This window comes from Anoplopoma fimbria, chromosome 24, assembly GCF_027596085.1.
Source record: "Anoplopoma fimbria isolate UVic2021 breed Golden Eagle Sablefish chromosome 24, Afim_UVic_2022, whole genome shotgun sequence".
NCBI lineage: Eukaryota > Metazoa > Chordata > Actinopteri > Perciformes > Anoplopomatidae > Anoplopoma > Anoplopoma fimbria.
In genome coordinates, this window is record NC_072472.1 from 8,702,993 (window position 1) to 8,726,499 (window position 23,507).

Below are 23,507 nucleotides of genomic sequence, written 5' to 3' on the forward strand. Positions count from 1 at the left end.
TTTATAATACATACAACTTTTCTCTTCACTCTGAAACAAAGACCTCTCTACGATATCAGATAGTAATTTGTACAGTGATGGTAACACAAGGCTCTTCATGGAGAACAGAAGTGCTCGCATGATAGAATAATCCAGTTAAAAATAAAAGGAGGCATAAATAAGGGCTAATCTTAAGGGCATCTTCAGGTATTTCTGAATACCAAAGTGACGGTTTCACACCAAAATCATGTGACTTTGTGGCCAAGATATCCGTTTCAAGATCATATGAAGTAATGACCCTGGTTGAAAATGACTCACTCCATCGTTACTGCAGATAAACAGTTGGCAACCTAATAAAGAAAATAATCAAATTTCTAAAAAGTACTGCTTTGAATTTATTTCAAGGACACAAAACTTTGTCTTGTTGCTTAGAAGCTGAGCGTCAATCATATTGTATTCATTTAGGTTGCTGTGGTTACATTTCTGTCAAAGTGTAGCAATTAGTAGTTTGCTATAGGCTGTTTTATGTTTGCAGTTCTGCTACAGTGGAGGCTGAGAATGTACGCTTGTTTTTTTTAACAAGCGTACTAAGTGGCTAAGTGATTAATCTCTTTGGTAAAAAGCCATGTAATGGGCTGGATAATGCAGGTTTTACATTATCTCTGTTTTAACTTAAAGAGCTGCAGTATTTTAAATGGTAAGACAAACTCCACTAATGAATCACCACATACCTCTATACTCTATAAAAGCGGAATTTATCATTTATTTTTTCTGTCACTGACAACAACTTAACTGCATAAAAGTACATGTATAAATACCAGACGGAGTGATCAGGCTTTTTATTGTACATTTGAGAGGTACAAGGACATTTTATTTGCATTTCGCTACACAAAAACAGACTTTAGCCCATATACCACTTTCCATATACGAATTTCTCCACTCGTTTGTCTCTTTAGCTGGGAGGTCAGAGTCAGCTACAGAGCATCTGGGGAGCTTTAAGAACACCTCAGCAGGGTGGATGCCTGCTGTCACAAAGGCCTGCTCCAGGGAGTTTAGCATGGCGCACACCACACAGTGCCAATTTTCAAAGTAAGGGCAATGGCATTATTCATACAGCTGTTCTTGGAACAATGTAATCCCAAGAATCTAGTTGTGATGCAAACCTTGTGGTGTGGCTATGAGCTTAACTTTAATGAATATAACCACGTATTTGAATTTGAATATCTGACGGATGAAACATATGGTTGGTTTTGTGACTTCTATGTCCACAATTTGTATCCAAGACATGTAATCAACCATGAATAAGCTCTTCTGAAATCAGATGGTTCGCTTAGTATACTCTTGAATGTGCTGAAAGAAACTGTGGCTGGTGTTCTCATATATACACAGAGGGCCTGAAAAGAGGATTTTCCATTTTCCTGTACATGACTAAGCTGACACAACATGGGTGGGATCCTTGTTTTTTTCTTTTCCCTAGGCCACTGTGCTCTCTACCTTGTTTTTAGTACTTTGTGCTGAAGATGTAAATGCTCAGTGTAGCTTTCATGACCTACAACATATATGACCATAGGAGATTTCCAGGTTAAAAGGTCAATATACTCACCATGCAGTACTCGTTGATGGGCCTTAGCCTTTTCATGGCCACATCTCTGATATGGCTCCTCCTAAACAGGATCTTCCCTAAGACAATGTAGGACAAACAGACTTAGAATTCACAAAAATCTTATTTTCAGTTAGACAGCTGTATGCATACAAACACTATTTTAAAAATCACATTTTCGATTTTTAGATTATGCGCTTGTCAAGAGCTACATTGAAAAGTTCAGAATCCACTGAGGGACAATAGGGACACAGTGGCTTCTACAAACATAGTTGGTGAATTAGCATGCAGACACAATACAGTCGGGTCATCAATAACCCTGACAGAACAATGAGCTGGGTAAGGCGCTAGGTGAATGGCTGGCCTTTCTAAGTCATGAATAAATGATTTTGGGAAAGCAAATTATGTGTGCATGACAGCTTAAATGCTTTTCACTGCTCTTATCTCCAGGCCCAAATAACCACAGGCACAGACTAGCCCGGTCGCCATAACAATAACAAGAAATGGCTACAAATAGGCCTCTTAAAACACTCCTCCAACTTAACGGCATGTAGGAAGTTTGAGAGCCAGCATCTATTTTCTCCTTGTTTTAGCTGCTAAAGTTTCCCCGATAAATTCCCTGGTACAGCTTTAATGCAAACATATAAACTAGACAGGAAGTCAAGTCTGTAACAAGATCCCTAACTCAGTAAGGGACTTGTTTTGAGAAGTTGCTGTATCACCTCTATCAAAGGGTTATGGGATTTGTTTAAAGAATATTTAAAGCAGACTTGCTGGAACATGAATCTATCTCAGAGATCGCTGCTGAGCAGTGAGCCCCCCTTACAGCTCCAGCCTTTCACCCATGTTACTAAAAATGCTTTTGTGCTTCCTTGACTAATACAGCTTAAAACCACAAATGTTTGTGGTTAAGTGAGTGAATGACATATTGATAAAAAAAATAAAAAAAATACAGGCACACAGAGACAGTGATAAATCATTTTATGCCCATGTGTCCAGACTGCTCGTCTTTTAAATGAAGACTTAAGACAAAACAAGAAAAAATGGATGTGTGGTGACTTCCTCAAAAGACATCAGGTCTCACACGATTTGTACTATAACCACAATCAACAACACCCAACTTTAACAAGATGGGAGTTGTTGATGGGTGTCAACAAAACCCAAACTCTGACTCTCTCTGCCTCAGACTGATTTGAGCCGACTCAGATTTGTGACAAAAGAAAAGGCAAAAAAATACATGAAATCATACTCGTACAATTCCTAATAATGTGTCAAGTGTGTAGCTTATGACAATAGCAAAACAGCCAGAATGTAAATGTTGTCAGTGGGAGCTAAGAAACCTGATTGGTTTGGGGATTCATTTAAACTTATTATAAATAAGCAAGTCAATTTTGAGAGGATAGTCAGATATTCAAAATAATGGATGTTCTCGTAGCTCCTTTTCTGTTGGCTTATGATTTGTTAATTCTATTTTTTCACAGTAAATACCTCAACAGCAATTGGATGGATTTTGAAAAGATATTCATAGTCACCAGAGAAAGAATCCTACCAACTTTTCCTCTCACGCCACCACAAGATTGACCATTTTGAATTTGACTGGACACCTATTGAAAGAGTTTAAATGAAATTTGGTACACATTTTCCCCAGTGGATAAATCCTCATGACTTTATTTAATCGTTATAACTCGAGTGATTCCCCTGCCTCTTCATTTCGCCCCTTCAGCATGTCCAAATTTTCGGTTCAGAGGGAAATGTCAACAGTTATTGGATGGACTGTTAACAACACGATAAACCTATTTGATAAATGTTATGGAAAACCTTTACTCTGAAACCATCCTACTGCCAGTATTTACAATTTAACACTCACAAAACATTGGTCCTCAACCGTTATCCACTTTACAATTTGTAACATGAGCATTACAGCCTCCACAGAGCCACTAGCAGGAGATCATTTTGTTCTTATTCTTTATTCTATTCGGCGCCAAATCACAACAGAAGTTACCTCAGGACGGTGTTCTTGACAACATGGCCTGCATGGCACTGACCAGAATAATTTCACATTACATTTGTGCAGGAGAACAGTAAAGCACTATGCGAGGGAGACTATTAAAAAGGAGATTTACTCAATAAAGAATGAGAGACGACATTCCAAATCTCTAAGGTGTTGGCAAGTGTTAGGTGTTAGCAGCCGAAAGGACGAACTGTTTGGACAGCTCACAAAAACTAAAGAGATTTGAAAGTCGCCTACAGTACTTCCCCTCCTTCCTCTCTCACTCTCTGTCTTTTTCTTCCTCTCCTTTCCTCGTCAGTCCTCAAACAGAAAGCTTTCTTGACAGTTTTCCAAAGCTTTCAGGGGTCAGGCGAGAAACACTGACTCAACACTGCCCACTCTGTATGCAGGGCAGCTCATGGGTGCAGCCGGAAAAAAAAGGGCTTGTTTGGGGAGGAAGGAGGGAGGGAAGGAGAGAGGGAAGGAGAGTTGCTGTCTTGGAGCCATGGCTGAGGCAGGGTAGACTTTATGGCAAATCCCATAGCCAGCAGTGACCAAGGGTATCAAACAACTTCTGTTTCTGGAGAAGAGTGAGGGAGTTCGATGGAGGGAAGAGACAGATAGTCATGGGAACACAGAGAGGGTCTTTGTTACACACTTTTGCATACAGAAAGCTGTTCTCAGCGTTACCTCTTAATCACTACACTCACCACACATGAATTCTTCCTGTTTATTTATCCTATTTTGGCTATTCAGATGGATTTTCAGTAGCTAAAACCTTTACTTAACACCATAACACCAACCTGTAGACTTAAAACATGGATTCTAGTTAGACTTAAATCACAAAAGTGAGGACTTATTTCGTTTTGGACTTGACTGCTGTGATATTTGACTCCTTGGGTTGAGATTTAAGGGAGAGAAAATAGGTTTGCCCTTGTAAAATACAGGAAAAGGGTTTTAATAAGGGGCTTATTTGATATATAATTATTAGGCCTATGTATCGAAAGGACTTTGCCTTTTACAAAACTTGTAGCTGGAAATACTTGCTATTACAATCATGAGACTTGACATGAACATGTTTTGAATAATTTGAGACGACTCGAAAGTTGCATTAAAAAGACTTGACTTGAAGTCCATTGTCAAGTTTTGTACGAGCAAGGCTCAAGTCAATTTGAGAGAAGGCGTGAAACTTGCTGTCATAAAAGTTTACTGACTCGCAATTGTCTTAAATTACTTGAGACTTGCTCGTACAAGAGTTGAAACCTGACTCAACACTCTTTATACGACTTCACTTGGGCTTGTCTCAAGAGACATGCTCCAGTGTTTGGAGCTCTTAAGACTTAGCTGTGTCTGTGTGTTTTAATTACTGTGTTCTTAGGAAAGTTGCTGACTAAGGGCAGTCACAACTCCACAAGTCTGCTATTGGTAAACCACATTCAAGTAGGCAAGAGCTATGATTGCTTTCCCCGACAGACAGGAGATGAACGTGACATGAAAGAGGCATAAGCAACAAGGCCAATGTGTTCATAGTGGACTGACTCCAGAATGTGTTATTCAGACCCGCAGACACATATTTGACCTGCCCACCATACTGTGCCTCCTACTGTGGCAGGCAGAGAGATCACCAGCATAACAAAGTAGCTGCAAAGACTATGTATTGTAATCATTAGGAGGAAAGGGGAAAAAAATCAAAGCAAATATCAAATTCAGAGTCTACTTCTGGGATCAGAGTTCATGAAAGCATATCACCTCTTTTATCATTCAGAGGCCCCAGAAATAACAGACCCACATTCCATACTGGGATTTGACTCAAAGTTTAACAACCCCCAACTTTAGATAATTGGTATCAGCTCTTTTTCAAAGGCTGACTTGCTGGCACTGCCTTAAAGAGCATCGCTAAGGGCTCTAAGGTGAACATCACATTCATCACTTTTATCGTTCATTGTCACGTACAAACATATCAAAAGGAATTTACCAGCATGAATGATCTTCAGATGAAAAATGATCTTTGGATAAAGAAGAACCCATTCACAAGTTGAATGGGTTCAATTGTAACTACTTTTAGACGTTTAGGATAAAATAATAGCTATAAATGTTTTTGTCATCATGTAGATTCTACAGCAAAGGACGAACATGCAGCAGCCAAGCTTTTGATGTATCCATCTGGCAAAAAAGGCAGCATAAATTCTGCACTATCCACAAATGCAGACAAGCCACTTTGCTGATGTGGAGATACCAAAAAAGTAAAAACAGCTTGAGGCCTTGAACAAACCAAACCGTGAAGGGAAAACCACTTCCGTGGCTTGTTAGGTTGGTCTCAGCCAACAGGCCTGACTTTTGCTTTGTAAGTGAAAGATTTTCTGCAAATCAGGCAAATGTTGGCTTGGAATTCATCTCAGAGAGGTGTATGACCTGATCGGGGCCCTGAGATACTCTTAAATCTCAATTTATGCAGGCACTGAATAATGTTCACAAGTACGATTGTGTGACAAAAGCAAACAGTTTCAAAGTGGCATTCCTAGATGGTACCATGTCTGTGTGTCTTTAACATTTGATTTGATTAACATTTGATACGAGCCTTCCTCGTAGCACTTATTGCATTCGTATTAGTTCGCTGCACTTATTGTATTCGTATTCGTTTACTGCACTTATCCTATTCGTAGTAGTTTGTAGCACTTATTATATTCGTATTAGTCTGTTGCAATTATTGTTTTCGTAGTAATTTGCCTCTGCACTATACTTTTGCTCTGGTTTATGCTTTAAGATGCTTGTTTAAGAAAGGAGATGCACTTATGACTTCTGGTGACTAGTAGTTCTCTTGAATACCTATGTTGAATACACTTATTGTAAGTCGCTTTGGATAAAAGCGTCTGCTAAATGACTGTAATGTAATGTAATGTAATCCACAAGAGCAGTTTGGTTCCTTCCTCTGGGGAACTTTCATGCTCATTTTCTGTGAAGTGAACGCCTCCAACAATACTCAGAGCTTCACTGGAAGTAGAAAGATATTAAAGAGAATATCTAGAATTTCAGAGTGTAAATATAAAAGCAGGGAGAAAGTAGACAGTGTGTAATGTTGGTGAGAATAATTATAGTATCCACGGTCAGTAAGCTTTATCTGACATAGATGTGGAAAGCAGGGGATAGAATGAACAGCAGGGTTTTTCTATCTTTCTTCCTTCCTCCTACTCAGAGTCCATCAAACAGTGTGAGTGAGTGTGTGTGTGTGTGTGTGTGTGTGTGTGTGTGTGTGTGTGTGTGTGTGTGTGTGTGTGTGTGTGTGTGTGTGTGTGTGTCTTTTGTATGTGTAATCTCTCAATGAGTTCCAGACCTGCATGGCCACAAAAAAAAAATCCAACCCCCACTCGCCTGGTGGGGGAGATATGGGCGGGGTCTTTGGGTGAGGCTTTCTTCCAAACTCTCATAAAGGATTACTTTCAGCAGGATCTTAATCTCAAACTATTTCAAAAGTTGGTCATGCACACCCAAAGCCCTTATTCCAAACAAAATGCATTGCCACTTGTACTTGTAAGAGAGTAAAGGAAACTAACTAGAAGACAATGTGATGATTCAGCCAGGACAAAAGTGCAGCTAAGCTAAGAAAACAGCTCATCATGAATGTTGTTCATCCAAGGGCTCCAACAATACTCGCAGCAGATCTGAAAAATATTATTGCTTCTCTCGTTCGCAGACTGTGAGTGAGTCATTGTTGTCCTCATTTTAACCCAATGCGTGCAAATCTGTGTCATGGAAAAGTTAAGAATGAGGTAAAGTTGCAACATTACAGCGAGGAAGGAATACAGAGTGATTTAGGTGATGATCCAGGAGTTCAACGTTCTTTAGTATGTGCGTGCCTTATCATAAGTAGGTCTGCCACAAACAATTATTCAGTTTCAAGTATTTGTTCCAGTTCTCGGGATAAGTTGTTTAATCTTTTAATATTACTTTCTGACCAACAGTCCAAAATCCAAAAGGTATTAGTTTAAAAAAGGAGAAAGAAGCAAACCCCGAATTTTCAGAAGAATTTGCATCTATTTTGTTTGTTTACCCTTAACAAGCCATGGTTGTGTGTTTACGTGTGTGAAAGGGCCTTTGGGGACACTGTGTGTTAAACTTTTACCTGGTAGGAAAGGAATGATCCTGCGCTTAGGGTCTTTCTGGCCTCCTTCCACTGGGAATTTGTCCAGCAATTCCATCTGAAACACCATAATTAATGAAGACTTGTTAGGACACAAAGCATTTACACTTGAAATATACATAAACGTGCCCTTTACATTACACACCACAGGATAGCTCAAGCTGGAGAGGAAGGGTTCACATTTTTTTTTTTACAAATCAGCAGTTCCTACAAGGAATTCAGCCATTCAAGGAAGGTCTGCCAATGATTAGGAATGTCCTGAGCAGATGGTATGGTTTTTCCCCTCTGCTTCATATGTTGTTGCAGCAAAGGGGCTGTTAGCGGCAAGGCACCACTGACATCGTGGAACATTTCTGTTTCTATCATTTTCAAGGCCAGAGAGATGTGGTTCCTTAGATCGGCTGGTCACCACTTCTCTTGATCATTCTTTTCCATCCCTTTAAAACTCACTCCGTCTTTTTGAGTCAATCTTTTATTTCTACTTTAACACTTTGAGACTGTCTGATATAAAAGGGACACAGCATTTCTTGAATTTATTCTTCTTTAATTATTTGATTACCGTTTTTAGTTAGCGGTGTCAATCAATGGGCCAAAAAGGATCTGAAAGTTTCCGTCCAACCGAAGACACATCCAGGGCGTTCTCAAAACTAATAATTCCACTCTGTAGTAGCTTTTGGCGTATAGTTTCCTGTCATCAAACAGGACACACACCGCTACAGTGTCTTGTTTTGTTACAGTACCAGGTTTTGACACAAAACAACCAGACATGGTCTCAGGTACTTGAAAGTACTCACTTTTCAACAATGGAGGAGCAACACGTCTCATTTTCCCACTTTTAAGCTAATGCGTCTGAGCTCAAATAATGGCATTGCATACTGAGTCAAATGTGAACACACAGAAGACTTTAGTGTCAATGTTGTCATTCTAAGCAAAGAAGTGACAGTAGAATGAGTCAAATGTCCCATATGTAGACTTCCTCAGTTGAAGTATGTCAAGCTTTAACCAAAATCAGGGCAAACCACACTGAATGATCTTATGTTCCAAACTTAGAAATACAACATTGTTAAGGATAAAGGAGGTCTATAGTTGCAGTTAGAGCCGTCCCATGTGAAGGCTGCTATGACAGGACTATCACATTATGAGATTAACTGCATTACTGACTGTGATCTGTTCAATGCCGACCTGATATAATGATATATATCAAGGCTGTGCTCCATAGAGATATTTAAAGGTCACAACAAATTGGCTATCCAGATTTCAAAGCCAGAGATTATTTTCATTCTCCCCTACTGTTAGATATGACTGTACTTTGCCTGGAATGAGAGATTCATTTCTAGAATATGCAGACCTTACAACATCCCTCAAGAATGTTCCAGAGTTGGAGTTTCCCTTCAATGGCTCAGATCTCACAGTAAACGTATACAGAATGTATCCATAATTTGTCCTTTATGGGCAAAGATGTTGTAACAAAAATATAAAGGTTGGATGTGTGTATGGTAAAGGGAATTTTGTATATTTGATTTGGGTATCCCATCCGTCACAATGAGAAGCATCCTGTCTGCTGTCAACATGAACCCTAACTGACTCAAAATATCAAATCACTCATCAAACTCCTCTGATCCACCTACTCTTGGATCTAAATTTAGACACGTGGGTAATGAAACATGAACATGCGCATCACTGCTAGAGGATGCAAGTTGCAGCAGAGTGCTGCCTTTCATCTACTCACCTGAGATTTTTTTTTTTTGCTTTGATTATTCACTAAAGTTCATTGCTGGGATTTCTGTGATACAATATTGCCCTGATACTGCTAATAGAAGTTATATCTCAGTTTGTTTTCTAGTGTAATCATGTGGTTTCTACAGTAAGTTGTCTCAAAACATAAATGAGTAAAGCTATCACCAAATGTCCTCAGGCAAATTTGAAATAAACAATACGTTCATTCAAAAAAGAAACATATTTTAGTGCCTGGAAAGTTGCATGCATATGGATGGGAGGCACCAGTTGGGAAAAAGAAGGAAACATGATATATGTTCAAGCATCCAAGAGGATATATGTCTTCCAGGTGAATGAATGTCTACAGATCTTTCTTTTCTCTGCTCCATTTTATTTCTTCACAAACTCTTGCTCATGTGTCATTGTATACATTTCAAGAGGTTTTGCAACAGCCTTATTCCATATACAAGGCAGTTTAACAATCTAATTGTATAATCTTCAAGACCCTTTGTCGAACTATACAAGCCCCAAATATTTAATCAGACCAAGAAATAGACACTGGCTTTGGAATCCTGAATCAAATTATTTCCTGATGTGTGAACTCAACTTACTCCCCCACCTCAACTGGCCTTTCTAACTTATAAGGCCTTAAAAGCTGGCCAAATAATAATATCAACTGTGATGAGTCCAATGAAGATTTGAGAAACTAAAAAACAAAGAATCCATTTTAAGCTTTTGTGCCTCACAGACACAAGCTTTGGTCACTTGAGAATCCCAACCAACCAAAGATGTATCAATCACAACTGAGTCTTGGATTTGTTTTGTAAGAAAAAAAAATGCTCTATACTTGAATATCAAGCCAGATACGGCTGCACTTATATGACTTGCCTTTGGCTATGAGTGCTAACGCGCCGTGTTTATTTCCCACTGTTAAACAAAAGACAATAAAAAGAATGGGGGTAGCATAGTGAGCAATGAACCCTCTTTGGTGAGTCAGTCCACTTTATAGTCTTCAGTCTTGTTGTTTCTTAAGAAACTGCAGAAGACTAAAAAGGAATTCAGAAAAAACAAAGCCCTTAACTCACAAACTAACATTCTACTTGGTTTATCAGTCAGATGCTTTATCATTGACACAGTACCACGTTAAGAGGCACAGCTATAAGTACATAGACATGCAGACGGATGGGGGAGAGACAAACACAGAAGAGCCGATACCCCACACACTCTAATTGTTCCCATATGTCCGACTGACTGGGAGTGCAGAGTAGACACACCCAGTCTCTGTGTCTGCTCTAAACCTTGTATCTACTCTGTAATCAGAGACACTCAAACAAGAAAAGGCATCTGGGGAGAGTAAAGATGTCTCTTGAAAATACCAGTTACATCATGCGTCCGACATCAAATATTCATGCTCTACAGGCAGGAGGATGACAGGCCAGGTGGAACACAGTCAAGCGCCACATGACTTTCCAAGGCTATATTCTGAAGTATGTTATTGTAAATGATATCCTGCTGAGGCCATCTCAGTTGGAAAGAAATGTGTGCCATACAAGTACTATAGTAGCAATACATAGTACAATAGTTTAGAAATTATTCATAAATTCTCTCTATGACCTCATCAGCTCTGGATATGTACTAGATCTCTCTACTAGAATATTCAAAACTCAAAAGTTAAGTTCAAACTTCAAAATACCATAAACATTTTTTCACAATTAATTGACTTGACAGTACCACCGGCACATGGACACATTCTCTCATTCACCAAAGCCTGATGAGGAGATCATTTTATTATTTCAAACAATTGTTGAAAGATATCAATATTTCCCACAATAAAAAGAAAACAGGCAGCTAAGCTTTCATCCGCCAGGGAAATGGAAGAATAGAATGAGTGAGCATAAACTGTTACTAATCACACTATAAACAACACATGGTCTCTTAATTGTGATTTGTCAGTTTTCACACTTCAGTCATTGATTGAGTACAGTTAATAAGCCTTTCCATTCTCAACATGTTACATTACTAGTCTGTCATTATGCCCAATAATTGTACTGTACTGTAAACTGTTGTGTACCAAATTGTTGCTGATGCAGAGGCTAACGCAATCTTCTAAGGGGAAATGATTTGTCTAGTCCATATCCGCTTCAACCACACCGTCTTGCTCAAATGAGGCCAGCGAACAATAGCTGCTCTCTTTGCAACATGCCTATCTTAGTAGTCCTCTTGATTCTTTTACTTAGTCCACTGCACATTCATGATGAGGTCATTTTTTAACCCTTTACATGCAACCATACTGTTAACGCAGGCTGAGCTGTTGGTAGACTTTTTAAGTAGTGAGAATAAAGAAATGGTCGAAATAATTATACTTTTAGTTAGTCCCTTTAGGGTCATTATTTTACATATTCACCATCAGAGAGGTCAAAGCAGAAGGTCAGCTTATCAACAGCACCCAGGGTGTCATGTAGAGGCTCAGTGTTAATCAAATATAAAGTGGATTGACCCTGTCTCGGTCTTGTCTGGCCCTTTTTTGTGGTTGTTGTCTTTTCTTTCATTTAATTTGATTGCTCTGTCTTTCAAAGAGGGTTGTATGCTTGTAAAGAAAATAAAGCATTAAACAATAAACTTGACCTTGGATTCTCAATTTGAGGATCTTTTTTATGACGACGTAATGGATGGGCATTGATATATACTGTATATATAAAGTGTATTTAACTTATCATTTGGTTAAAGCTCTGAGCTTGTTGCAGCCAGGTTGGTTCCTATGCAACTTGTGCTTCTTAAATATGTTATTCTCTTCAATCCCAGGTTCATGGCACAGTGCTCATCAGAGGAATTGATTGCCTTCCCAAGGGTGACTATTTAATGTGGTTTGGGCCAATGCCACATTGAAAAAGCCTGTGTTTAATAACGTACAGTATGTCTGGACTCCTCGTCTCTCTAGATACATATGACAATTGTTTTCTAGTGTCATGTACTGTTCCACCACCCCCACACTAATAAAGGCACATTTTCCAACCATCCACCGATTATTACACTAAACTAATAGAATTCTTCTATTCTTGGTCAGCTGGTCTGGAGCCTATCCCAGCATGCCTAAGGACAAGCGGCAGTGTACACACCAGACACGTCACCAGTCTGTCACAATATGTAAAGCACAACTTCCCAATCTCAGTTTTTATCCTACTTCATAGCACAGACAGATGGAGGATCAATCAGTTTCTGCTTGGTTTCTTGCCACTGAAAGTTGAGACATAAGGTGAAAAACAAAAAAGAGCTCCTATTTCACACTGCTGCCTCCACGCTGCTTAGAAACCACTTCCATCCCCAGCAGTCATAATCAAACACATATGAATAAGCAAGTTAAAAAAAAAGTGCTATGGTGATGTTTAGCTTTGGAACTTTGGTCTTCCATTTCACTGAATTATGAAGAATACAGGCCTAGCAATAGATAGTCTTCATCTACAGTACCAAAGGCGTTTCCAGTTCATTAAACACACATAATTGTATCTGACTGATTCAAGAACACAAATACTTTTGATAGTACTTTAATAACGTGTACCTATCTTTCGGCATTCCCTTAGTAAAAACACATGTTGTGAATCTTTGCTCCAGGAACAAATTGCACTGCTTAAGGATGAACATTTTATTCTGAAAATGACTGTGTACAATAAGGAAATGAGCACATTGTTGCTCCTTGGTGGAATGTGCACAACAAGCAGCTCCCACTGCTCTAAGCAAAAAAAAGCAACTGCCCCCCTTCAAAAAAGTTTAGTTTCGTGAATACTGCGGATGGAAAATGTGTGACAGCTGTGCAGCTCTGGATAAGCAAGTAGAGATATTTTGGGTTTTTTCCTACAGCTTTAAAGTAAAAGTTTATCCTGTATCCAAAAAGACTGGGAATGCTGGAAGACTTCGCTTGTGAAGTTGAGTGTACACGTGTGCAGCATGGAAACTGTTCTTGGTGACATGGAAATAAAATTGATGACCCCATGGCAAAAAGTCTCTGCACTTTCCATCCTTCTTAAGCAAGAGATCAGTCTATTTTTGTTCACAATTTAATACACTAAAAAAAATAGAGAGGGAGAAATGCTTCGGTTTTATATAAAAAATGCTATTTGTAAGGTTTGTTCTCTAATCAACAATGATCAATTCCCATCATTGCGTTATGCAGAAATGGATACTAAACTTCCTGATGATAAGTAGCAGAAATAGCTCATAAGAGTGTCCGGATGCTGGTCAAGTATTCTCAGGAAGTAACAACTGTCACATATGCAAGATGTCGTGCACTAGTGTTAAAATTAATGGACTCTTTGTTCCAAAGTAAACAGTGCATTTGATGTGGTGGAGTTAATTCTGTACTAGTTTTGGTTATCAACTCCATCTACAGGTAAATCAATATTTGGCAAAATTATTAGAGCGGAACTTCTTTTAAAACATAAAACAGCAAATAAGTGACACGATTATTATTATTATTATTATTATTTAATTTCCCCTCTGTTTGTGTGTGCTTCAGGATCATCTGCTCAACACAACTACTGTGCCATCTGATTATAAAATATGGTTATATGGATTGGAACAACGAAGTAGGTGTAGAAGAATACAAATTCCCTGAACAATTGTAGAAATCCTTTTGAAGTTACTGAGTGAACAAACACAGTCTGTGGTCAGTGGTCACACAAAAAACACACGTTTCCTTGGTTAAACTACGCCATCAGCTGCTTGGTCCAGCTGTGTTGACAGGATGTGGTGAATAACACTTCCTCTCTGGCTCTGAGGCTTTCGGTATATCAAGTGACCACTTTGTGTCAGTTTTTTTTAACAGCATCCTCTTTTATAAGTTCATATAAACCCATCCTGAATCAAAACACAAAACAACAGCATCAGAGAGAATAAGGTAGACCAGAGCAGACGAGAATCAGGCAAGATAGGGTGGAGAAAAAAGCAAAGGAAGATGACATGAAATGAAGAAATGGTAATGACGGGATCTGCATGACTCAGCCCTATGTCACTATCCTGGCCAGGCACCTGGGATGACGCCTGATAATGTTGAACCGCCGACTTGTATTTCATCACAGTCACCAGTCTAATAGGTCAAAATCATAAAATAGCTCCTGAAAAAGATTACAAAAAACATTGAATAACAATGCTGGCAGATACAAACATGTTTAATCTCTGCATCATGCCATTCAGAGTCGCCACTTTTATGAAAGAAATACCGCAGCCTTAATGTGGCTTATAATATGTCAATGCCAAATGTAACAGGAGATAAGCGATTGGCTTTTAATGTCTCCGGCTGGTTTTATCTATATCACCCTCACAAGTGAGAGGCCACCCACAGGCTGTCAACACAGCAGGAAGCAGCTGCATGGTATGGCCGGGTGAACAGCAGCGTGGAATGCCCCTGCTGAAAATATCTCACATATGCTTAATCTGGTTCGATGCCATTGATCCGACACTGCAGGTCTTTAGCTATGTAACTAGCAGCTCTGTTGTACAATATAGGTGGATGTTTTAAAAGAGGCAACAGGAGAGAGTTTGTTCTTCCTAGCACATACATATTAAAAAGTACGGTCAGTTATTTATTCAGAAACAGTCACTCTTCATCCCCTGCTAGGATTTATGGCTTTGAAAAACTTAAGCTCACTTTCTGGAGACAGAATTATTTGAAGGTTTCCCAATCTCCTCCTCTCACATAGACACACTACAAAGGTCTAAAAAGCTTTCTTCTTGAGCCAAAAACATCAAATGTAAAGCAGGGCGAAGGCCGAATGATCAAACCGAATTTATTCAATTAATGAAGTTGTGAATCTTTCATCAAGCTTAATCAAATTGTGTTGCAATTTTCAAAACATGAATAGATACTTTGAACTTTATAAATATAATATGTAATTGAGAATAGTTATGGAATCCAATGACAGATGTTCAACCATCCTATGCAGCCTGGATTCAAGTGAAAAGTCCAAAATCTTTTACTGGTCATACAGTACTTTATTCAGAACAACAACACACACAGACACACACACACACTCTCACAACCTCCCACCCACACACACTCACACAACCACCCACCCAAACACAAAAAGCCCTAAGATTACACTACACATCTCTCCTCCTCCCTTTCGATCAGCCATCTTTCTTGTCTCTTTAAGAAGAATGCAATTTCAATTACGAGGGTCGACATTTGCACTAAGAATAATGAAAAAGAGTGATGGGTTAAGTCAAGTTCTTCAACTGTAACTCTTCCTGTTTGACAATAGCTCAACTGGGGGCAGGGCATAAAGGAATGAATAGCCCTTTGAAATGTTATCAGTTAAGAGCAAATAGCAGCCCTATATGTGTGTTTAGCCAACATGTGTTGATTACACAACAAGGATTAGTGTTAATAGCTACACATGGACTTATACTTTGGCATGGCCATATCAAAACTATACCATAAGTGTGCTATCAGCTGATTTATAAGTAAGACTGTTGGCCGCTTTTGAAGCCTTAAGTCAAACTAATGATATTAGTATTGAAATAGTTTATATTCTTCTGGTTAAGTTCTTGCAGACTCAGAAAAAACAAAACACGGTGGAGCGTTATAATTCCGGGTTTCATTGCTCATGCTTTGACCATCCTAATCAATTAAAAGGAATTTAATCCAATTACGGTTGACAGTACGCTTGGACTAAATTGACTATGTGCTCATTAAAAGCAGTTCCTCTCTGGGTTTCCTGGAGTCCATGCTCTCTAAGCTCAGACATGGCCAGGGCCTCGGATCCATTACCTTTCGAAAAAATAGGAAGGGAAACTAGGATACTAATGAGATTCCCTCCTTGAGCAACACACACTGCCAGCGTGACGTTGGAGAATGATTCAGGCATTTCTGTGGTCATCAGTGCGGTCGTCGCATTCATCACTGTCCTCTATTAACTTCACTGGGACATTTTCCGACTCCCCTCGCTGAATGTAATCACCAGTGTCGTATGGGTGGAGCAGGGAGCCCTCGGCTAAAGGCGCTACGTCTACAGGGGGACGGTGTTAAATGGAGAGAGTACTTCTATTCACTTCCTGACCTATGCTAGTCACACTCCTTGCCCTCTGAAACATGCAACTGCACACACAACTACAGTATAAAAAAAGAAAAAAAAAATCACATACCAAGACACACTATCACACAGTTACACATGCAGACGCGTACTCACCTGGAGGTCAAAGAACTTGCTGTAGCGTCTGAAAATGATTTCTGTACTGCCATCGCTCCAGGACACTTTGATGATGTAAACCTGCAAAAAAGCAAAAGAGAAAAATATGTTTAAACTAACAAACAGCCATTACAGTCAACCACTTGATACTTCCCATCCCCCTTGGGGCATCACTCCTGACTCATGGTGCCAGTAATTGGCAGTGCTGTGACTCCTACAGGGTAGCGTGAGGAAAGGCAGACAGCACGCTTGTCAGGCGTCAGCCGGCGGACATCATCCGTTCACATGAACGCAATAGGGATATCCGATTATTTCATTTCCCAGTCCTTTTGCATCACTCCCTGCTGAAGAGGAAGTCATTATCCTATATAGATGCAGCAGATTTGGAAATACTGTCTAATCAAATATGGTGCTCTTTATGACATTGTTGTGGAAGCTGTTGCCATAAAGACCCCAGCAGCAAATATCCGCAATGGAGACGTCAGTTCATGGGTTTGATGTGAAGACTTCAATGTGAAATAACATCACATGAAAAATGTCTGCAGACTATCCCAACACAATTACAATACAGAGATACATTGTTGTTACCTTTGTAATAAAATAGACCTCTTGTAGCTAACGTAAACATGTGCAACTGCAAATTCCATCAGCCAGATATTAAGACAGTAGAACAGCACAAAGCATCGAACCCAAAGCATCTAGCTTAATCATTGCAGTCTTCAGGCAGCAGACACAGTTCTTTATTTTGTTCTCTGAAGAGAAAGAAGACGGGAGAGGCAGGGAGGTGATTGGAAACTCCCCGGTGGCTCGCTGTGTCTGGCTGAATGCTGTTGGCCCGGCTCCCAGACCTTCTCTGGACTCGCTCTCTCTTTCAGGGCAGTAAAGTCAGATATAGCCACGGATGGACCAACTACATGAGCTATATAGACCAGCAGGGAGGCTGTCTTCATCAAATAAAAATAGTTATGTCTCAATGTGTGTAAACTCTAACCAGTGGAGGGCCATCTACACAACAACATGAGCTAGAGACGTCTTTTTAGAGCATTGTCTCGGGCCAACATCTATTTGCTTCATTCTCAACAATTAAGGTAGAGAACCATAATGAAAAAGGGTTTTATTTTCTATGCTACAGTCTATAAAAATAATTAAGACAAATAAGCTCTCTTATCTGGAAGTGCATTATCTACAATGCCAAATGAGGATGAGGCCATAGCTCTGAGGGAAAAAAGGGAAAGCTATAACTTTAGCTATAAAAGAACACTTATTCTGGCAATAAAAGGCTTTTATATCTGTAAGTCTCTAAGGAATGTAATTTGCAGGTGAGTTTTTCCATTCTGCATGATAGGTTCAACTCTGATGAGCAGAAGAGGTATAAGCTGCTTTTTGTACAATTAACTGCACCTCCAGGGTTCTGGAAGATTTAGGATGTCCGGCCTGCATGTGTAGAGAGAGTACTAGAGGCACAAAACAACATGGGCAACAAAAAAAAAAGACAGATGGAGAAGACACGGGACCTCGAGAACTCTGTGTCCTTGACCACCAACACTCACAGCGGTATAAGGTCTGTTGGTCCTTCGACCCAGGCGTCATTTTCACACATATATGGATGCCAATCAACATATGCACGCAGGCACACGCCATGTACACGGAACTAACACAAACACCTGCTAGGGCCTTGGCATTGGCTCTCAGTGCTGGCCCTTTAGATCATATGATGACAAATGTGTTACTTTAAAATGGAATGTGTGCACTTTTTGCAGAAAAATTCCACCGCCATCCATCCCCCGGAATGATGAAAGCTCGACTGTCTGAGAATTACAGGAAAGTGAGCAATGGATCTTTGTCTTCTTGACATTCTTGTCTCCCACACCACTTTGCAGCACCAGTGGGGGATGATGGCATTGGAACAGATTCACTAAAGTGGCACAGACACTGCATGCCAATAGAGAGACACTGTATATTAGATTATAATAGCATTATCACTTGAAATTTTTTTATTTTTTTTTTTTTTTACATCTCCATCAACCTAACACAACAGCACTGGAATTATTCTGTGTAAATAATATACAAAAATTTGGCTGAAAACAGACATAAATGAAAGGAAAAACAATGAAACTGGCATAAGGCCCACATAAAAACTATACAATGTGCTATACTAGAAAAAAACTGAACTAATGAAACTACAAATTCCACTGGACATATGGTTTGTTATGTCTAGGCCCTTCCCTTTTTCAAACATTGCCTTGTGTTCACTGGGATGACATTAGGAGCTCTACTTCCTGGTTACCAGTGCCTGTTTATTTCTGAGCAAATTGGAGAGCCTGAGGCATGACAAAGCCGAAGTGCTCAATTTGAACTCTGGGGGGGGGTGATTAGTCTGGGTGTGTTTTTGTAGACTGGACTGATTTGCTTTTTTTAATGTTTTCTGATGGCACACACGTGGCAGCAGGCTTATGAGAAGCACTGGGATTGTGTTTGTCTGTTAGACAGCAGACTCTGGTAGAATCAGCACAATGCTATATATTCACATATATGCATGTGATACAACATAGCAGAACCTATGCAGACTCAGACGGGCTTCAAATGTCACATGAGCCACATCTGGGTGCTTCTTGATGTTATCCAAAAAAACAACAACCACACTGACCATGATCACTTTTAGTAGGAAAAAAAAGTTAGGGGGGTTAAATCTCAGAGCCAGACAAAGAACTCCATACTCCATAATAAGTCATGTATTAAATCAGGACTGCTCTAAACAGTCCACTTCGTCTGGGTTGGTAAACTGTAATTTGATACTCTCTTTGTTTTTACTTTACCCGACAGGAAAAGAGGGAAGAGTTGCAAAATACCCTCGATCTGTTGCTCACTTGAAAGCAGCAACGCTTATTATTGTTGTTATGATAATAATAATAATAATAATAATAACAATAATAATAATAATAATAAAAACCCTGCTTACGTAGTGTTTGTTGGGATTTCTCCGTTTCTGGACGTCTTGCACTATGACTTCTTGCAATGTGCGCCGTGGCATGATGTGTCCTCTTCTTTACGCCTCCGTTAAACAGAATTAAATATATTAAAAAAAAAAAAAAAAAAAAAAAGAAAAAAAAAAAAAAAAAAAAAGATGAATTCCCGGTTGGGTTTGTACGAGCGATCAACACCCCGGTGGAGAAAGTTTGCACGGCGACGCTCCTTTTGTCATCCGCGCCGATCAGATCCTGCGACCACTGAACGCAACAAATGTTTCCTTTTTTCTTTTTTCAGCTGACTACGTCAAATGTCCTGCCCCAGCGTCCAATGGCTCACAAGTTAACAGGCAGCAGGTTTCTTGGTTTCTTCCCCCCCTCTCCTCTCCTCTCTCTCTCTCTCTCTCTCTCTCTCTCTCGGTGCCTTGACCCGTCCCGCTGACGGCTCCAAACCAAACTCCCAGCCTATCCCAGCTCGCCCACTCTCCCCTCCCAATTCGAGCAACTGGGACGCTTCAGTGTTGCTCCGTGGACCAGCCCTCAGGCGTCACAGCAGACCGCAAGGCTGCAGGAGCCACACGGGTTCAATCCGTGCACTTAAAGCTGTATCCACGTTGCTGGGGGAAGAACGTGTATCAATGTCAATGATCCACAATATACACAGATTTAAAGAGTGAAATTAGTTTTATACTGAAGAGAAAATGATGATCCAAAAGTCTTTGAAGGCAGCATCTTGCTTAAGAGCATACTGTATTTAGTTGTGAACTCATTTGACTTAGTTATTTTAAGTATACTCTAGTTATATATCACATCTGTTGCATTCTTTAAGAGCACACGTTACTAATCCACATGTATCAATGTCAATGAGTCACAATATACACATATTTAAAGAGTAAAATTAGTTTTATATTGAAGAGAACAGATTTAAAGAGTGAAATTAGTTTTGAAGGCAGCATATTGAAGAGAAAATGATGATCAAAAGTCTTTGAAGGCAGCATCTTGCTTAAGAGCATACTTTATTTAGTTCTGAACTAATTTGACTTAGTTATTTCAGTATACTCTAGTTATATATCACATCTGTTGCATTCTTTAAGAGCACACGTTACTAATCCACATGTATCAATGTCAATGATCCACAATATACACATATTTAAAGAGTGAAATTAGTTTTATATTGAAGAGAAAATGATGATCAAAAGTCTTTGAAGGCAGCATCTTGCTTAAGAGCATACCTTATTTAGTTCTGAACTAATTTGACTTAGTTATTTTAAGTATACTCTAGTTATATATCACATCTGTTGCATTCTTTAAGAGCACATGTTACTAATCCACATGTATCAATGTCAATGATCCACAATATACACATATTTAAAGAGTGAAATTAGTTTTATATTGAAGAGAAAATGATGATCAGAATCTTTGAAGGCAGCATCTTGCTTAAGAGCATACCTTATTTAGTTGTGAACTAATTTGACTTAGTTATTTTAAGTATACTCTAGTTATATATCACATCTGTTGCATTCTTTAAGAGCACATGTTACTAATCCACATGTATCAATGTCAATGATCCACAATATACACATATTTAAAGAGTGAAATTAGTTTTATATTGAAGAGAAAATGATGATCAAAAGTCTTTGAAGGCAGCATCTTGCTTAAGAGCATACTTTATTTAGTATCAATGTCAATAAGCCACAATATGCACATATTTAAAGAGTGAAATTAGTTTTATATTTCTGAACTAATTTGACTTAGTTATTTTAAGTATACTCTAGTTATATATCACATCTGTTGCATTCTTTAAGAGCACACGTTACTGGGGGAAGAACATTTGAATCCACATGTATCAATGTCAATAAGCGACAGTGTAAACACAGATTTAAAGAGTGAAATTAGTTTTATACTGAAGAGAAAATGATGATCCAAAAGTCTTTGAAGGCAGCATCTTGCTCAAGAGCATACTTTATTTAGTTCTGAACTAATTTGACTTAGTTATTTTAAGTATACTCTAGTTATATATCACATCTGTTGCATTCTTTAAGAGCACAGCACCTTTTTTTTAGTCAGACGTCACTCAACCTACTGTAACCCAAGCCATGTCTGATGAACTCCATGTTGTTCATTTGAATATTATGAACTGGATGTTAACTAATCAAATGTGTAATTTCACATACCTGAACTCAAATGTTTAGTCAGCGCTGGTTCTAACCTGTGTTTTGGTATAATTTGGTTCTACAATGGTTGCCACTCTTCATTTGTGCCATAATTCGGGCCATCATTTTCCTTAAACATTGTATTGTCAAAGCAATTTTTTTTTGTCTTTTGCCACTTTAAACTTTAAACATTTAAAACTAACTTCACCGAAGTCTTCTCTCCTCATTTCTAATAGTTATTTCACACTCTCCATAACCTGTGGTGTTCAGGTGTTATGTCTGGCAGTATGTGAATAGGCTTTTTATTTTTTATCCAAATCATAATTTCTATTTATTTAGATTAGTTAAGTGTTTCACAATCTTTCCAGGAACCTTCTGACAACTGAAGTGGGCTACCCCCTAGCATATGCAGACAAGTATCCCTGGCTTTTAAGCCTAATAAAGCAAAGGCAGCCCAGGTTCAAGTGTCTTGATCCATAATATTGACTATACTCTTTCTATATTGAGTATAACTTATTTTATATGTACACATTACTTATAGTGCAACTATAAGTAATGTGTACTTATTGTTGCACAATTGCTTGTGCATATGGGAAGCAACATGATCTGTTTTTCGACCTAAATCCACCAGATTTGCTGAGGGGGTAATGGAGGAACTGTTCAGTTTGACTCACCGAGATTGCAACTTTGCTTATGTGGTTAATATCTCGCTTTCAGTCATGAGATGATTAAAGCTGGGATGGGTTAAACTGGAAATGTACTAATTTTGTTCCAGAAAAGTACCTTGTAAGTAGGAAGTTGTCATTATTTCCTCCAAATGAATACCTCAGAGTTATGTTATGTATAGAATTTATAGTTTTAGATTTAACTGTGTTTATTTTTTAAGTAAGTCAAAAAAATTGCATGATGATAATTTAATATATAGGTTTAAAAAAAATTAATAAAGAAGGTTTGATTTGACAGTTTTGTTGCTAAACAGCTCCATCTTTTGGTGAGTTGTACTCATTACATTTAAACTGTATTTGTGGCAGTTCTCCCCAACCTGCCAAAACACCGCCCTTGCTGTAGAATGACAGCCGATTGATAATGATGGCTGCATTACTGGGGAAATGTTAGGAGGCCGAATTGTTATAGCAAGTAGTGTATAGTTTTGTGAATATTTAACTCTTTTTTCACAGACAAGTCATTAAATTAGGTGACTCCCAATTTAAATGAATCACATCCTACATTTAATTTCCGACTGGGTTATTGGAAATAGAAACCACTTTAATCAATAGCAGAAATGAACGTAAGACTTAATTGCATTATTCAAATGGGCCTTTAAAGAGATTACGACAAAGGGGTTATATGAGGCCATTGTATGGGAAAGGGAAAAAATGTCAAGTGAACTTCATAAGAATAAACATGGCATTTAGTGGAAAGAGGCTTATAATACAAAAAAAGTCTCCAAAAATGTAAAAAAGGAGATAAAGGATCAACAGTCACACAAAAGTTGTCCATGAAAGAATGATGTAGTTAAATTGTTGTCATTATGTCACATGTAGTTCTCATAATGTGAGACATTGGTTGTTATTAGATAGATCATTGTTTTGTGTGGCTATATTCTATAAAGGATGAAGAATTGGGACCGTTGAATCACAGGCCATATTTTAAATAGGATATAAGTGTTAAAATGCTCATTTTCAGGGCACAGAAAAGTTAGTACTGACATATCTCGTCACATTTATCTTTAGTCATCAGGGGTTATATCTGTGGGGTCACGGGGTCAATGTTAATGGTTTCAA

General features: G+C 38.7%; 1 protein-coding gene across 1 annotated transcript in view; it reads right to left on the reverse strand.

Moving 5' to 3' along the window:
• Positions 1-19,929, reverse strand: part of sh3pxd2b (SH3 and PX domains 2B) — a 35,175-nt gene extending 15,246 nt beyond the window's left edge. The window contains exons 1-4 of the mRNA XM_054625576.1: positions 19,564-19,929; positions 16,605-16,685; positions 7,690-7,765; positions 1,583-1,659 (exon numbers count right to left, since the gene is read on the reverse strand). Coding sequence (XP_054481551.1) covers positions 1,583-1,659; positions 7,690-7,765; positions 16,605-16,685; positions 19,564-19,635 — 306 coding nt within the window. The 5' untranslated portion in view covers positions 19,636-19,929. The remainder of the gene's footprint in view (positions 1-1,582; positions 1,660-7,689; positions 7,766-16,604; positions 16,686-19,563) is intronic.
• Between the last annotated feature and the right edge of the window lie 3,578 nt (positions 19,930-23,507).